Raw genomic sequence first — 19,226 nt, 5'->3', positions numbered from 1 at the left:
ACATAAAATAACCAAGGTAGTGCGGGTGTTTATTGCTAAAGATTTGAAGCCATTTTCGGTGATTGGAGATGTGGGCTTTTTATAAAAGCACTCGATCCGCGTTACAGACTACAGTGTCGCATTTTTTCAGCACCGAGATAATCAAGATGGTTTATTTATATTTACTTAAGTACAAATCTGTTCATTTGAAATGGCCAATTTATCTTTATTAACTTCACATGTATGTTTATTCTCAAAGTGTAGGATTTTATGTGTTCCCCAGTTTGTACATGGGCTAAAAGCAGCTGTGAGATTTCAGTATTAATTGTTTTTATACAGTACACTAGGAACTGCAGTACTTTTCTTGGATTTTAAGTAAAACAAAATGAGTATTGCAGTAAATCGTTTACATTTTTTTTCTCCTTAACCTCTTACTGTTGATACTGCCTATAAAATAAAATAAAAACACACGTTTCAATCCATGAGAACCGAACCGAAAACCGTGTTAAAAAACAGAGGTATGTATTGAACCATGGGTTAACGGTATTGTTACATCCCTAATATATATATATATATATATATATATATATATATATATATATATATATATATATATATATATATACATTGTGTTTAACAAAAGAAAGAAGGATCTTAAAGGGTGGCATGGTAGCTCAGTGTTTAGCACTGCACCTCACAGCAAGAAGGTCACTGGTTCGAGTTCTAGCTAGACCAGTGTGCATGTCAGATACTAGAGAGCCTTTGAATGGTCAGGATTTGACGAGAAACAGAAATATGAGGTGACGTGAATAAAACAGTTGATCCATTTAAGCGGAAGTGACAAACTATAGGCTTTACATGCTTATATCAAGCTTATATCTTCTAAACGCGAATTTTGTCACCTTTTTGGAGCTTACCAGCTTATAGATATCCTAAAAACTAACAATAGATACTAACATCTAAACAACTTTATTTTAATTTCATGGGACCTTTAAAGAGAAAGCTACAGCCATGCATGGAAAACTGCTGCATTATCATGACTGTTACGCAATCGGAGGAAGGGGGGAGTTGTGTTGAGCGGGGGGGTCTGTGTGAAATGTCGACCCCTTCTGTGTGATTTACAATGTGATCCTTTACATGTTCGCATAACTGCCGAATGACTTGCCATGTATCTGCCTTGGGTTTACTCACCACATCTGCAACTGGACTCCTGCCACTTTTTTGTCTACATGAAACCTCAGGCATTATCAGAACACAAAAGAGAGGCAGAAATAAGATTGATAAACATCAACTGTACTGTTTTAGAGATTATCTCTGTTTACGTGAAAAAAAAGAGAAAATCCTGCAGATGCTCTCCAGAATAAGCATATAATGATTAGGTAGAAATGTAGCCATCTGTTTATGATTTTGCTCTATAATTCATAATCAAATATCAGAGCTCTGGAAACTGGCAATTGAACTGCAAAATGAGAAAGACAGGAAGTTCAGCACTGACATGGCAATGCACTTGTTGACGTGGTTTGTTTTTTTGCGCTTACAGTATGAAGACTCAAGGACATTCAAAACTGCCTGTCACAATGTTGGCCTCATAATTTTTTAATGGTTTCTCATGTCTCTATGATATTCTGATATGGCACACTGGGTTTATCTAAACTGCCTCTATCAAAAACGTCTCTATCAAATTCTGTCATCTAAATATGAAAATCTGATGGCCATATATGAACATAAATAAAATAAATTAATTAATAAATATAAATACATTTAAATAAACAAATATAAAATAAATACATAAATACATTTAAATTAAATCAATAAATAAAAATAAATATGAATCTAAATACATATAAATAAATTTAAATGAACAAATAAAAATTAAACAATAAATATAAATAAATTTAAGTAAACAAATATGAATTAAAACAATCAAAATAAACAAATATAAATAAAAAAATAAATATAAATCAATTTTAATAAATAAATATAAAATAATTAAATAAATATAAAATAAATAAATATAAATAAAAATAAATAAATATAAAAGAAATAAATAAACAAAAATCGAATTAAATAAATATAAATAATAAAAATATAAATAAATATAACAAAAATAATGATAATAATAATAAACACATAAATAAATAAATAATAAATCAGTTATTTAACTAATTAAAATAATTATTATTATAATTTAAATTATTAAATTATTGTTTAAAGTTTAAGTTATCGCTAATATATTTTAACATGCACATATTTATAATTTCCAAAGGTTGCAAAAAATGTAAAAGCATTTTGCTATATTTTGAAATATGTTTCATTTGACATATTTTATATGTAAAATCCAAGCAACTTGTATGTCATATATGTAATTTACATATATTGCCATGTATCATATTTCTAGTATATGGCTGAGGTTATGTGGTTTTATTTGTTATTTTACTATTTCCTTTGCTACCAAGCAAAGCTATATTAAGCCTAATTTGTCTTAAAGTGATTTGGGAATGTATATTTATTCATATAAAGCACTGTTATTCATATAATAAACATTAAATTGATTGTTTTATTTTTTTAAATACAGCCAACAATTTTAAATAAATAATTCATGAGTTATTTAAGTTTTTTATTTCATTGTGTCGTTCATGCTGAGATAGAATCCATTTGTCCTTTTTGTCTGATTTTCAAATAATCTTGTGCTTCCTCCTGCAAATGATTGATTTTGTTCTTGGCTTAACAAGTTAATTTCAGACTTTTGTGAAATGTTTATAATATACACGGCAAAAAAAAATGCTTTTCTGAAAAAATCTGTCTTGTTTTAAGTAATAATATGCCAAATTTTTCCATAAAACAAGCCAAATAATTAGCCAATGGGGTAAGCAAAATAATCTTTTATTTCCTTTTGACATGAGATTATTTTCCTTGTTTTAAGGAAAAACTCACTTAATTTTGGCATATTATTTCAAAAGACAAGACAATGTTTTTTTGCTGGTCTAGAAAATGCTTCCTGATTTAAGAATTTGTAGACATTTGGGCTTGAAAACAAGACAAAAATAAATAATAAAAAAGTAATAAAAGTAATTTTTGCAGTGTATGGGTACAAATAATGCGGCAAAACAATTAGAAAACCATTGCTGCTGACTTGATAACACTTCTAAAACCTCTAACAATACCAAGAAGACCTTTTCACTGAGAATTTTTCATTTTAGGAAATTTGTTTCAATAAATACACGTACATACATAAATTGATGTCAGATTTTTTCTTTCTTTTTTTTTGGCATAAACGCTGAAAAAGGCAATAGGTAAATTATGTACTGAATGTTAAGAACAGGCACTGTTCATAAATAAAATCATCAAATTAAATCCTTATTTAAAAAGTAATATTATTAGAAATTAAAACTACAGTGCGGTTGTGTGTGGCGCAGTGGGTAGCGCTGTCGTCTCACAGCAAGACGGTTATGTTTGCATGTTCTCCCTGTATTGGTGTGGGTTTCTTCCGGGTGCTCCGGTTTCCCCCACAGTCCAAAGGCATGCGCTTTAGGTGAATTGGGTAGTGTATGTGTGTGAATGAGAGTGTATGGGTGTTTTCCAGTGATGGGTTGCAACTTCGCTGTGTTTGATGTGCTTGATAAGTTGGCGGTTCATTCCGCTGTGGAAACCCCAGATTAATAAAGAGACTAAGCCGAAAAGAAAATGAATGAATGTATGAAAACTACAGTGGAATATAACACCACTAAAATTTCAGCTGAAGGCATGATTCCTCGCGGAAACATAAAAAAACTGCTCCTTTTAAGCAAATCTGGCAATTTGATCATGCTTCTTAAGAGTGTGGCATTTTTAATTGATATTTGAATTTAGAGGTACATAAATCTTTACAAGAACAAATTTTCCTTGCACTAAAAGCAGCCTTTTAAAAGCTGAAAATGCTAAATGTGCTGTTTGAAATAATTATAAATTAATTAATTAAGTCTGGAACACTGAAGAAAACTTATCTGGCAACTACTGCCGCACATGACAGAAATACTACAGTCATTTACTGTAAATACTGTGGTGTTTTTGAACTATACTATAGTAATGTGTATTATATACTGTATAGCATTATAATAATAGTATGATTATAGTATTAATTATAGCGAACTAATAAGCTGTAATAAATACTGTAGCATACTTAGGTTTTTACTAAAGTAAACTGGTGTATTGTAGTATACCCTATATTTGTAGAAAACTGTATTTATGTGATATGTTTATATTACTAAAGTTGTTGTATTACCATAGCAACTATATCATTACCACAACAGATTATTTCAAGTACTTTAATATAGCATTACTATAACTATATTATACTATACTATACTATACTATACTATAAATCAGGGGTTCCCAAACTTTTCAGCCCGCGACCCCCAAAATAACAATGCCAGTGACTCGCGACCCCCAATATCCTCTGAGGTGGTTATAAATACAGAAACCTTGCATGCAATGACGCAGACACACCAATTAAATTTGTGTCAGTGCTTTAAATGTGCCAGAAAGTATAACCTGATGTTATAAAATCAAAACGCATCTGACGCTATTGCTGCCTTTAATATAATGTAATTACCCCAGGGGTTGCAATCCAATAGAACTAGTAACTATAAGCTACTATATTAACTATATAGAATAAAGTAACTATAAACGACTATTTTTATTTTCAGTATAGTTATGGATAAAATATGTTAATTCTTATGTTTTAATAAAAATAAATAGATTTTTTGAAATCACCAGGCGACCCTCCTTCATTGCCCCGCGACCCCTCGGGGGGTACCGACCCCCACTTTGAGAACCACTGCTATAAATGACTACAGCATGTGGGAAACACTGCTTGGTTTTGTACTTTACAGTTTCTCATTCATGTTTATAAAATCTAGCTTCCACAACCAGGCTTGTGTTTGCTTTCACCTCTAATGTTGTTGTAGTTAGATGGTCATCATGGGGGTCCGGTTTCTTATGCATAACTAGTACATGCGTCATTTTTCCCTGAAATCTATGACCTCAGATTGGCTTCCCCAGTTCAGTGGCCGACCTATGTGTCCTGTACAAAGGATATCACTTTAAGAGAGCCCAGATTCTAAAAACAACCCGCATATCATTACTGTGGCCCTTTGGCTGTGACATCAGGGGCCAACAGAAGGCAAATGTGTCACACTTTCAGCTATTTTTGACTGAAAACAGCTCATTCATACCTAAGACTTGAGGCATTGCCAAAAAACAACATGTACTACAGCCTAATATTATTAAAATTATTAACTGTGCATAAATTAGAGGCCACAGGAATAGAAATTTTCACATTAATTCAGCATTAATTGTGTATTTAAATCTTATGTGCACCAAATGGCTGTATTTATGTGTAAAACAATATGTAATTACAATGTTATGTAAATACAATGTTATGTACCACTACAGATTCACCCAATAATACTTTTTAAGACTTCAGAACACTTAATTTACTCTTTGTTTATTATATTTTATCTAAAATGTAACTAATAATACGACTTTTAAAGATTAAGGAGAACTTCTGGAAAGCAAAAACACACTTGACGAACATTATCCCACACTCCTGAAGTCGTCAAAAACAAATTCCCCTGCAGGGTTAAAACTCATTCCACACAGTTATATAGTTAAAAATAAAGTATTACTAACACATACAGAAACATAAAGTGTATTAACATGAAAAACCCATGCTTTCCTACCTGTTGGTCGTGTGTTCCGAGAGGTCCGGTGAAACTCGTTGGCCTGTCGCACTATGAACAATCCCAGTCATAAGATAATGTGCGGAGCCTCATTGTCTCGTGTTACTGCACTTCCATAAGAGGACACTCGCTTGGGACCACTGGACAAATTATGAATCCTACTACGGTAAAGGAGGGGTTTGTGTATATTAAACATGACCTACAGACGCAACTTATAGGAGTGTCTTAATCGTAACGTAATTAATATTCAAGATTCAACCCGTCTGCGTCATGACGAGATTCGTTCGTCAGATTAACGCCCACCTACTAACGGCAGCAATTCAACCAATGAACGCGATATTTTAAGAAGACCTTATGAATATTCATTAGCAAAGGATTCGCCATAGTAGAATGTGACAATTCTTGAGCATGGATAACGGTGTGACACATTTTATGACAATGACAACAGCGCCTCTACACGGACACAGACAGCCAATGAAAAGGGTTGGCTGTTAAATGCTAAAATGTAAATACATAAACTAAAACATTGATTAAATAATTACAAAAAATATTACATTATTTTGTTTATGAGATTAGGCTACTACGTACAGTTGAAGTCAGAATTATTAGCCCACCTTTGATTTGTTTAATCAAGCAAGGAAATTTTCACAGTATGTCTAATAATATTTTTTCTTCTAGAGAAAGTTTTATTTGTTTTATTTCGGCTACAATAAAAGCATATTTTATTTTTTAAACACCATTTTAAGGTAAACAATTATTAGCCCCTTTAAGCTATATATTTTTCAATAGTCTACAGAACATATCATCATTATACAATGACTTGCCTAATTACCCTAACCTGCATAGTTAACCTAATTAAGCCTAGTTAAGCTTTTAAATGTCACTTTAAGCTGTATAGAATATCTTGAAAAATATCTACTCAAATATTATTTACTGTCATCATGGCAAAGATAAAATAAATCAGTTATTAGAAATGACTTAATAAAACTATTATGTTTAGAAAAGTGTTGAAAACATCTTCTGTCCATTAAACAGAAATGGGGGAAAAACTTACCAGGGGGCTAATAATTCTGACTTCAACTGTACATTCAGTTAGCAATTGTTATATATATTAATATAGAGCTTCTGTAGAGTCAGTTATAGTTGGTGCTGCTTGGTTATTATCAATGCTGATTCACAGAAAAAAAAAAAACGTTTATAAATAAAATTTATTAAGATTAGTATTATCAAAAGAAAAAGATAATGGTAATGATAGATTGCAGTTTTCCACACACATCGCGCGCACACACAAATATAATAATCATTAAAAAATAATAACAATTCAGCATATAACAAAAGTTCACCTTTGATTCACAGGGAGAATTATATATTCAGTGCATCAGCCTGTCTGAGCAGACCCAAGAAAGTGACGGATGACGTGCCGCCATAAGATGACAACAGAGACTGCATAATAAGTCCTTATTGGAGAATAACAGCGTTTTCTCAGTGTAAGTTTCAAACTACAGGTGAAAAAATCTGTATAAATCAGGTAAGTGACATTTTAAGTCGATCTCTCTCTCTCTCTCTCTTGTATGTTGTATTGCTCTATTTATGCCATATCTGGTAGTGTTTGCTTTGCTCTGAATTCTTTGGGGTTAATTATGGTGAAATACCAAATAAATGCTACAGAAATACATGGAAATCATGCAGTTCAGCCTTATAATCTTAAAATGTCAGCAAAATCAACTGTTTTGTCATCACTTTAGATATTACACTAGAGAATCATTCACATACTAGCTCTAAAGTGACGTTGGTGAAGTAGCAATGGTTTCTGCTGTTCTGACCCTTCAGCTTCAATGCAAATGAATGGCAGAAGAAAGTAATTCTTCGTACAAAAGGGTTTTTGAGACTCTCCGTGTTTGATTGTCTTTTTTTTATACACACGATTATGCCGTCAAACTGTTGTATAACCGCAATATCACACTCGTAGCATTGCGATGTGGCTGTAAATCGTCACTGGTGTGGGCACTAAGGCACTCGGCTTGCATCCTCATGCCACAACACTTCTCACCTGTGCCGATATACAGCCACATCGCACTGCTACTTGTGTGATATTGCTCATGTATATTACTGCTCTATAATGTATTAATTGAATGTTGTATAATCCTGTGTGATTATATGCTATATTTGCATACAAATAAATAATATATTATTTTCAGTACCGTACATACATGTAGCATACAATATTAAAGCAATAGTTCACCCCAAAAAGAAAACGTTTAACTCATTGAAACTCATTTAAACTCATTGAGGTGTGTAAATGATGACAGGATTTTCATTTTGGGTGAACTAATCCTTTATTTTCTCAATGAAAAACCCCCCCAAAAAAATTAAATAAAAAGCAATAAAACAGAGTAACAAAAGTAACACACTCGTTTGGAGTCACAAGTCCAACCACACAAACGACAAGTGTTCAACGGTACATTTATTTACAAGGCAGGCGTAGACATTTTCCTAAAAGAAAATAAGTGCCTTATACACACGCACACACACACAGCGTCTCACTTTCCAAACGGCACAATGAGAACAAACAAAGGCCTTCTCAGACCGATTATGATAACTTAGCAAAAAAACATGGGTCCAACCCAAAAATATGCAAATATAACTCAATGTACAAAATGGCATCAATAATGCTACAGGCTATGGCGAGAGGTAAGTTACTAGCACATAATTGAGCCAGTGGTAACAAAAATAGTCCTTGAGACAGAATACTAATACTTATACTGAATGACTTGAAACTTGTAACACAAATCATTGAGGCCTGGAAGGTTTTATGGAGAGAATCGATGATTGATTTTCTGTGGCCGGAGTCACTATTTGTTTGCATGATATGTAGCTTGTACTAAACTCTTATTTTTAGGATTGTTTTGCGTTGGGATGATAGAAATGTAGGAACAAGCACAGGCAATGGCTACAGTACAGTATAAGGGAATAATGAGAATTTCTGTAACTATGACCTCACATGACTGAATCAAAGGGTGTACAGTAGACTGCATTTTACATACGCACACACATATGCATACGCACACACATGGTAGCTCTTAATACTAAAGTCATTGGCTTGCCACTCGCATACACTCTCACACAATCAAGCACACATATTGGTCAAAAGTTTGAGATGAGTAGGATTTTTAACTGTTTTAAAAGAAAATTCTCCTGCCCACCAAGGTTGCATTTTTAAAAAGATTCAAAACAGAGTAAACTCTTACAACGTTGGAAATATTGTTGCAATTTAAAAGACATGTTTTCTTATTGAATATAGTTTAAAAACGACATTTATTCCTGTGATTTAAAGCAGATTTTTTTGCATCAATACTGCCGTCTTCAGTGTCACATTCTTCAGAAATTTTTCTAATATGTTAAAAAATCTATTATTATTATTATTATTGTTGTTGTTAGTGTTAAAATCTGTTGGATTGCTTCATATTTTTGTAGAAATTCAAAAGTAGCACTCAAAATTAATATTTAACATGTCTTTACTTTTATTAATCTAGGACACATTCAATTGTTCAAGAGTGAAAGTGAAGACACTTATAAAAAAAAAAAAAAAAAAAAATATATATATATATATATATATATATATATATATATATATATATATACACTACCTGACAAAAGTCTTGTCCCCAATCCAAGTTTTAGGAACAGCAAATAATAACTTGACTTCTAGTTGATCATTTGGTATCAGAAGTGGCTTATATAGTAGGTAAAGGCTTCTAGATTACGCTTATTTTACCAAAATAAAATATAATTTTGCCTTGATTATTAATTATTTAACTAGGGCAGTAACGTCTGACTTTGCTTAGACACAACTCTTGTCACTTAACAGGAATAATGTACAGTATAGAATATAAAGTCATGGTGCAGTGGGAAAAGAGTTAATATTGTGTATGACTCCCATAAGCTTGGAGGACTGCATCCATACATCTCTGCAATGACTCATATGACTTATTAATAAAGTCATCTGGAATGGCAAAGAAAGTGTTCTTGCAGGACTCCCAGAGTTCATCAATATTTTTTGGTTTCATCTTCAATGCCTTTTATTTCATCTTACCCCAGGCATACTCAATAATGTTCATATGTCTGGTGACTGGGCTGGCCAATCCTGAAGCATCTTGACCTTCTTTGCTATCAGGATCTTTGATGTGGAGGCTGAAGTATGAGGAGCGCTATCCTGCTGAAGAATTTGCCCTCTCCAGTGGTTTGTAATGTAATGGGCAGCACAAATGTCTTGACACCTCAGGCTGCTTATGTTGCCATCCACTCTGCAGATCTCTCGCACACCCCCATGCCGAATGTAACCCCAAACCATGATTTCTCCTTCACCAAACTTGACTGATTTCTGTGAACCAGTTTCATCAAAGAATCTTAAAAGTAAAATATATAAATTTCCACAAAACTATGGAGCACTGTAAAAATGTTTTTAACACTAATACTTATAAGAATCATTATAAAAGATTGAGTACTGATTATAATCCATAATTAAAATGATTTCTGAAGAATCACGAGACATTAAAGTACATTGAAAAAGTTGATTGATTGATTGATTTTTTTCATTAACAGAGTAATAATGCTAAAAATTCACCTTTCAATCACAGGAATAAATTACATTTTAATCTACATTTTAATCTGTTTGAAACAGTGATCTTATTTCACATGTTTTACTTTATTTTGGATCAAATAAATGCAGTGTTGGTGAGGTAAATCTTCTTTTAAAAACCTTACTGATATCTAATTTGACCGTTCGTGTATGAGAATGCATCTTGTACACAAAGTCGAGTTGGCAGTGATAGCACATACAGTCGGCAACAGCTCTGGCAGCCAATAGACGTAAAATTGAGTTGTACTGCTGTAAACTGGATATACAGTAGGTGTATTTTAGAAAGAGAGAGAGAGAGAGAGAGAGAGAGAGAGAGAGAGAGGGAGAAAGAGAGAGAGAGAGACTCAGCATTGGTCCTTAGCCCCGTCTTGGCTCCAGTCTGAAGGACAGCTGTGATAGGGTTCTCTGGTTGTCAATCACAGTCAGCTGGCGCACATAATTCCTCACTTCCTGTGGATTCTTACTGGCTGGAGACGCTTCAGCATCTGATTGAGGCAGGACAATGTTAATAGAACCAATTTCAAAAGTGATTGGTAAATATATGAATTTGCTATACAGCACAACACTGTTTGGATTTAAAAAAAAAATTCTGTACTTATTTTTTGAACAGATGATAAAAACAATTATCAAACGATACAAGTGCATATAGCTTTCCCCCCTGTTAATTAGAACATGCCTTTTTATTTATTTAACATGCACCTTGAAATGCCTTATAATTTAGAGAGGAAAAAAACAGGACAAGCAAATTCTTAACTCATGATGTTGCCATATAGCTACATGATTTTTATATTCATTTCCCTGCCACTGTTTCTTCAATGTGACACACATTGAATTTTTTTTTGGAAAGAGAAGTGTAGCCAATGATGTGCTCTGGTTAAGTCACATGACATGCAGGGTTTTTCTGTGGTGTGATTTCTGACAGACTGGTGTTTATTGTAAGTAACTGCTGAATGCAAATGTAAACGTCAATAAAAAACAAAGGATCAAATTATGTCAGATCCACAACAAAAAATCTGAAACATCACTTACAGTAAGTTATGATGACATATTCACAGCTCAAAAAAGTTTTTATCAAATGAGTTTTTTGTAACTCGATCAAATGTGTGTGTTGGCAAACACTGTGCAATAGTGGAACGTGCAATATAGCAATGGGTCAGCAAGCTAGCAAGATCAGCTGTGAACTTTTAAATTGTAACAACAACAACATGAATCCTAGTAATATAATGTTGATTAGTCATGTGTTAATGGCATTTGCATTATGGATAAAATCTAGTTTTAATGGCAGTACTACTGTTGAATAGATATGAATACAGGAAACAGTGTATTAGCGAGCACCACCATGTTCTATAGTAATTTAAAGAAGAAAAGGACAGAACTGGGGCAATTCCAGCAGATAAAAGTGAGGATGAGATGGGTTTTAGTGACTATGACAATAATGCACACTGGACATTTGATAAGAGCAGTGATGGAGACAGTTCAAGTAAGTTAGATCAGAGGCATAAAAGACAGGCATAGTATAGTATATAATAAACATTGTTAGCTAGTAGCTACATTATTCTGAAGCATCTGAATATATTAGACTTGTTATTTATTTGTTATAATACTGGAGAAAATATTTATATTTACTGTATGTTGTACACATGATTATACAATATTAGGTTTGTTTTTAATTATATTCAGCAAAAAAGAATGGAATAAATGAAAGCTGTTGAAATATGAGTTGTTGTAAAGTATGTATAAGGTGTTATTTATAGGTTCTGTGTTAAAGCCTGGAATACTGCAACACCAATTAAACCATTTCAAACAACAAAATTATTAATTATAAGAAAAGTTTAAATTTGAATTTTCTAAGGTAGATCCACTAACGTTGTTGCCATATGGCAACATTTCATAAAGTACCTTAAAAAAAGACATTTTTCCAATTTTTTTTTTTTACAGCACTTCAAGTAAAGCCAATCTAAGACAAGAAAAACAGTCTAATGTTTTATTTTTATAGATTTATCATAATGCGTGCAGTAGAGGATTAAAAGCCATGCTTAAAATGTACTGGATTATATACAGTTTATCTTATTTGTCTCTTTTGTTGTCAACAATGCCCATTTGGGTATTCTGTGTTGCATTGGAAGTTATTTATTTAAAGTCCCCATAAACTGGAAGCTGTTTTTGTTCGTATTGTGACACAGTTCTTAGAGAAACTGAATATTAAATGAGTAAACATTGGGTGTGGCTTGTTTTTTCTGCTGCGAGCTGATTGGATGTAGTAAAGTAGACATTTCATTCATAAAAAAAATTCTGTCTGTTGTCGAAACTGACAGTTGGAGGGGCGTGGTTAAGTATGTTGGCCACTCCGAATACCTCAAAATCACATAATATGAGAATATAACTTCATTTTCAGATTTTAATTTTAGATTACAAGAGCTTACTATTTTTTTTCTTAATGACATGCACAGATGGATTGTTCACCACAAAACTGATCCAATAAAATACTATGGTTAGTTTTGATATCATGCATATTTTTGTTTGCATTATTTAAGTGTTGTGAATAATTGAGATATACTAATACGGCACAATGCAATACTGGAATTGTTGTCATTATGTTTGTATTGTATTTATTTTTTCAGAGTATTTTTGTTCTTAAATATTTTTAGACATATTGTGAAGCAATGGAGATTTCTACCTTTAAACATAACAAGTTAAGCTTTCCCAAATGAACGTCAGATTGTTATTGATTGACCAATCTTTTTGATATACAGTATGTAAAAATATATGTATGGGGACTCACTGAAAGGCTGGCTCCTGCAATGCCTGACCGCTCTCACTGTGTTAGCAATCAGCCGCTGAAAATAGAAAAATATATCACATGCTGTATATATTGGCTTGTCACCCAGTAATTGTTAGCTAAAACTCTTTTAAATGCAGAACTGAAATAAAATGTAAACGCTACTTAAAAATATTAGTTTGCATATAAACGTTGTCTGACTAAAAAAAACGTACTAATCACTGAAACTAAACCTAAAATAATTGTAGGCTAAAGGGCAACAAGTGTACTAAACACACTTTGATTTTTGTTCAAACTACTTATTTAAAATGATTTGAAACAACACAATTCTTAAGTTTTTGTGGGACAATTCGATTGTTTTATGTTCCATTCACTTAAATTTGTAAAAACGATTAAGTTAATTTAATCAATTTGTGCTGTGACAACATGAAGGAATTGTGTGGAACCCAATTCCACACAATTTTTTGCAAAGCAATTCCATCATGTTGTCACAACACAAATCGATTAAATTATTTGTTTTACAAATTGAAGTGTTATAAAAAAATTTAAGATGTGTGTTATTTAAACCCATTTTAAATAAGTAGCTTAAACAAGCAGTAAAAGTCATTTTTTGAGAGAAACAAATCCCTGCAGATAACAGTAAAATGCTCACCATCTTCTCAAAGTTCACCAGTCCGTCAATAAAAGTCTTATTCCCCTCATGGGTAAACGTCATGTCTGAAATAAGAAGAAATAGACTGTAGAACAGAACCGGAATAATATTTATAATAATCAGTCTTGTCTTATGAAGAATATTGTGGCTAAGCCCCACCCAAACCTTTAATGAGGAGGGGCATAAAGGGAATGATTGGCGGCTCCATCTTGGCCACAGTGAGGCGGTAAGCACGATGATTCCTAGATGGATCCTGCGAGCGACAGATGAATCATATTCAAAATCAAACACAAAAATATAATTTCCTTAGAGAGAGATGAAATGTAAAATATCTGACTCACTAGTAAACTCTCAAACTCTGCGTAGAACTTCTTAAATTTACTAGGCAGTTTCTGAAAAAAAAAAAATAGGATAAATATGCATGCTCACGAATTACTCATTTTTATATTCGTTCACCCATAATGCAGAAAGTCAGAATTTAACAATGTATTGTGATTATTTTTTTAATCAAAACAGCCATGAATAAACCTCTTCTGTGGTTTTAATGTTAAGTTTACAATTTGTCTAATAAAAACAACAGCTCCACAAAGCGGTCAGTTTGTGTGTAAATGTGTACATTTTTGATGAGGGTTTGATGTAATTTCTATAGTTGTAATGAAATATTTGCTTAGTTATTACCAAAGCTCTCCTTATTTAATTGTACGTCATGCGCAAGCACTATATGTTAAAGGTACAATAGATGATTGTCTTCACAAACAATTTTAACCGAGGCTCATTATGGATACATACCCCTGTATACATTTCTGGTGCGAAATACGTCCCAGGAGGTACTTTTTTGCCGTTTTTTGTTTTCACAATTTTTCCAATTTCCAATTTCTCTCATGAGTACTATTTGCGCCTGCTGTTCTCACATAAATACACGAGGGGCTGCTGTCGACTGATTGAATGACTGACCCACCTTCCTCCTTTCCTAAACCCAACCAATTGTGTTTTCAACAGCACCAATTGATCAGTGACCACCCACTTCCCTAAATCCAACCGATAGTGTTTTCAAAAGCAATCCAGAAAAAGAAAAGCCCTCATGGTCCCTTGATTTTTACTATGTTTTCAGATATTACTACATTCTCACCCTGTTATTTACTTATTTATCTTTTTGCATTTTGTTTTTGTTTTACCTGCTTTCTGGAAACGTTCTTCATCGAATTCCAATCCCGTCATTAAGGTCTTAAGTCCACCAACGCACATGGCGAGCCACTGGGCAAACTGGTAATCAGCGGTAAAGCCGTCCGTACAATAGTAAGCGGTTAGCTAGTAGCACGAAAAGAAACAAAAGCCGCTTGCGGTGTCATACCACCCCGTATAAATTTTTTTAAGACAAAATGCAGCCATACGTAGCTCTGGCTACATACTTTGCGCTCTCCAGAAATGTATACGTAGGTATGCTTTTGCGTTTTTCGGGTACGTTTTGATCAATTTTATTATGCTGGTTGAAAGTGTCTTCACACCCTAATAGCAATTATTAAACTATGTAGTCCAAATGTATTTATATGTATTTTAATATTCTATGAAAGGTGTACGACCAAGAAAAGTTCGTCCAATCAAAACATTCAGTATAAACATTATGACAGGCTGCCCTACTTGCCCATTACAAAATGTAATAATTCCAGAAGCCTGTTCGTGTAGAAAGAATTACATCATCGGTGTGTTCACAGCCACGGTTCAGACAGAGTACAGCAGGAAAACATCAACAACTTATTTTAAGTTTGGTATTGTAATTACTAATCGTAATTAATATATTACAATTTTTTTTCTCTGTTGAATGTTTCGTGATTTGTTTTATTGATGCTGTCTAGTGCGCGTTTATGCATTTAGGTTTTCAGTGCTATCAAGCTAACGTTAGCCTTTTCCAAGATCTCTAATTGTACCTTTAAGCCAGACTCAGATTAGAGATTTGACTCAGAGACTCATTATATGTGAGTTATATATGTGCTACGACACTGACCTCCCATGTCTGGATGAGTCTGCTCACAGCTGGGTTGCACATGCCCATGATAATGGCGAAGAAAGAGTTCAGATTTTTAAACTCTCGACAGCTGAGGGGGAAAAATGAACAGAGCACATATATATATAACTTAAGTCACATGTTAAATCAGGTGCAAAAATGATCATAAGTTCAATTACACAGGTTAATTTACACAGGTTAGATGTACTAATTTGGTGGGAAACCAAAACCCATTAATGTTCTGTGGGCAATATGCTCACGCCTGTTTCACACCACATATATATACAGTTGAAGTCAGAATTATTAGCCCCCTTTTGAATTTGTTTTTCTTTTTTAAATATTTCCAAAATTATGTTTAAAAGATTCAGGAAATGTTCACAGTATGTCTCATAATATTTTTTTCTTCTGGAGAAAGTCTTATTTGTTTTATTTTGGCTAGAAAAAAAGCATATATTAATTTTTAAACACCATTTTTAGGACAAAATTATTAGCCCCTTTGAGCTAAAATTTTTTTTCGACAGAACAAACCATCGTTATACAATAACTTGCCTAATTAGCCGAACCTTTCTAGTTAACTTGATAAACCTTGTTAAGCCTTTAAATATCACTTTAAGCTGTAAAGAAGTATCTTGAAAAATATCTAGTCAAATATTATTTACTGTCATCATGGCAAAGATAAAATAAATCAGTTATTAGCAATGAGTTATTAAAACTATTATGCTTAGAAATGTGTTAAAAAATCTGCTCTCCGTTAAACACAAATTGGGGAAAAAAATAAACAGGGGGCGAATAATTCAGAGGGCTAATAATTCTGACTTCAACTGTATAGATAGATAGATAGATAGACAGACAGACAGACAGACAGACAGACAGATCTGTGCAGCAGCCGCCGATCCGCTGCTCACGCTCAGTTCACGCGTGCGGTGTGAAAGGGATCCCACCAAAATTTAGCTGGGACTTTTTTTTTGGTATATTTGTGCCCTAAAATGACTGATTTTGTGATGGTTTTACTCAAAAAATTGTGACATTATTTGCTTGAATTCTTGAGTTTTGTTATGTAACTGTAAATAGAACACCAGTGTTCAATCACCATGTAAAAGAACATTTTTATTCATTCATTCTCCTTTAGCTTAGTCCCCTTATTCATCAGGGGTCAACCCATACACCCTCACATTCACACTCATACACTACGGACAATTTATTTCATCCAATTCACCTATAGCGCATGTCTTTGGACTGTGGGGAAAACTGGAGCACCCAGAGGAAACCCACGCCAACACGGGGAGAACATGCAAACTCCACACAGAAATGTCAGCTGTCCCAGCTGGGACTCGAACCAGCAACCTTCTTGCTGTAAGGCGACAGTGCTAACCACTAATCCACCGTGCCGCCCCAAAGTACATTTTAAATTTATATATAGATTAAAGGCACAAGCAGTTTGCAAATCTGACCCATGGCGTGTGCTGGACAACTCACTGGGCGGCGATCTTGATGAACTTCTTCAAGAGCTGCACCCGTTTGCTGAGCGTCCCGCAGAGACAGACCTCCGTCACCACCCACAGCTGCAGCTGATTGAAGCGCCGCAGAAACAGCTCCAGATTGGCTGTGGATCGTCGGTACGCCTGCCGTCCAAATGTGTGATACACCAGCTCATACTGCACACAAACACACGCAATGTCAACACAGCGTTTTCCTCTTTATATGCACCAAACACTTTCTTATAAACACTCCATGTTTCTGGAAAACCCTGTGCATGGCTGAGTGTGCTTCACACAGGTGAGTGGGCTGGACAAACTGCCTGCAGAGGACACAATCTTTCCTCTCTGTGTGCGTGTATATATATGTTTGTGTGTATGTATATGTATGCATGTATTTGTTTGTGTATATGTGTTTGCATGTATACATAAAAAACATTGCTAAACTAACATTGCCTTGTCACGGCATCTACTGTATATCCCGCTACTCTATTCTTTTATTCTCATGTTTTCAGTCGCTGATTAATTAATAAATGTATATGTCATGCTGCTTGTTTTTTTAAAGACCTCATTTGTGTGTGCGTGAATCACTGCATGTGGGTTTTTACCTCATGTACGCAGCTGAAAAGTTCCCAGTCGTACTGGGTCATCTGAAAGGCCAGATCTTTAGAGCTCATCAGCTCAAAACTGGACATAGAACCTGTGGACGGACCCTCCTGCTCTGGAAGTGGATTCTGCACATATACAGTTGAAGTCAGAATTATTAGCCCTCCTGAATTTTTTAACCCCCCAGCTTATTTTTTTTACCCTGCGTTATCTGTTTAACGAAGAGAAGATTTTTTCAACACATTTCTAAACATAATAGTTTTAATAACTCATCTCTAATAACTCATTTATTTTATCTTTGCCATGATGACAGTAAATAATATTTGACTAGATGTTTTTCAAGACACTTCTATACAGCTTAAAGGGATATTTAAAGGCTTAACTAGGTTAATTAGGTTAGGGTAAGGGTAATTAGGCAAGTTATTGTAAACAATTTTTTTTCTGTAGACTATCGAAAAAAAAAATAGCCTAAAGGGGCTGATAATTTTGCCCTTAAAATGGTGTTTAAAAATGTAAAAACTGCTTTTATTCTTGCCAAAATAAAACACATAAGACTCTTTCCAGAAGAAAAAATATTATCAGACAAACTGTGAAAATTTCCTTGCTCTGTTAAACATCATTTGGGAAATATTTAAAATAGAAAAAAAATTCAAATGGGGGGGCTAATAATTCTGACCTCAACTGTATATCCAGAATCAGAATAAGCATAATGAAGCACAAAATTTACAGAAGCTCAGGGCACAAATCAACACAAGACGACAGAAGGACATTTAAAAAAGTGGAAAATAAAGTAAACAATAAAAAACATAATACAATGATATACAGTATATACACATCTAGATGATCTAGATGTAAAATGAAACTCAAAATGAATACCTCAAATACAAATAAAAACAATATAAAAATAAATAATTGGCTTTTATTTATTACATTTTCATAAAAGGTTTTTTTGTTTTTATGCCTAAATGTTTTAGTGGATACCAGAGATCTATAGTGTTTGGCTTAGGGAAGTAGTATATAGTCACACTATTACTAGCAGTGTCCATACATATTTGCACATATATTTACACACTTACACTACTGGTCAATTGTTTATTAGAGTGCAAATATAATGATTTCTGAAGAATAATGTGATGCTGGAGACTGGAAAGGCTGCTGAAAATCCATATTTGTCATTTCAGGTGTGCTTAAAAATATATAATAATAAATAATTATTTAAATAAATAGATAATTAAATAATTAAATAAATAAATAATTGAATAAATAAATTTATTAATTATTTATTTAATTAATTATTAATTTTTAATAATACATTATAATATAATATAATATAATATAATATAATATAATATAATATAATATAATATAATATAA

The 19,226-nt window shown here is 33.2% G+C and overlaps 2 protein-coding genes across 10 annotated transcripts in view; both read right to left on the bottom strand.

Moving 5' to 3' along the window:
• Positions 1-5,831, bottom strand: part of map3k20b (mitogen-activated protein kinase kinase kinase 20b) — a 43,286-nt gene extending 37,455 nt beyond the window's left edge. For 4 of the 6 annotated variants that reach the window (XM_087255330.1, XM_087255331.1, XM_087255332.1 and 1 more), the window contains exon 1: positions 5,700-5,808. In XM_087255330.1, coding sequence (XP_087111456.1) covers positions 5,700-5,770 — 71 coding nt within the window. In that variant the 5' untranslated portion in view covers positions 5,771-5,808. Of the gene's footprint in view, positions 1-5,699 lie in introns of all 6 variants that reach the window. The other 2 variants (NM_001366971.2, NM_212842.3) reach the window with 1 other exon arrangement.
• Positions 5,832-8,142: 2,311 nt separating this feature from the next.
• Positions 8,143-19,226, bottom strand: part of rapgef4b (Rap guanine nucleotide exchange factor 4b) — a 71,476-nt gene continuing 60,392 nt past the window's right edge. For 2 of the 4 annotated variants that reach the window (XM_087254776.1, XM_087254777.1), the window contains 8 exons: positions 17,855-17,980; positions 17,248-17,426; positions 15,772-15,862; positions 14,111-14,161; positions 13,935-14,022; positions 13,770-13,834; positions 13,121-13,175; positions 8,143-10,823 (listed from right to left, as the gene is read on the bottom strand). In XM_087254776.1, the coding sequence (XP_087110902.1) occupies positions 10,696-10,823; positions 13,121-13,175; positions 13,770-13,834; positions 13,935-14,022; positions 14,111-14,161; positions 15,772-15,862; positions 17,248-17,426; positions 17,855-17,980 (783 nt within the window). In that variant the 3' untranslated portion in view covers positions 8,143-10,695. 4 annotated transcript variants of the gene reach the window in all.

The sequence above is a fragment of the Danio rerio genome, chromosome 6 (assembly GCF_052040795.2).
Source record: "Danio rerio strain M-AB ecotype USA chromosome 6, GRCz13ab, whole genome shotgun sequence".
In the NCBI taxonomy this organism is placed as follows: Eukaryota; Metazoa; Chordata; class Actinopteri; order Cypriniformes; family Danionidae; genus Danio; species Danio rerio.
Note: the sequence above shows the minus strand (reverse complement) of the source record. Positions and strands in the feature narration are given on the sequence as shown.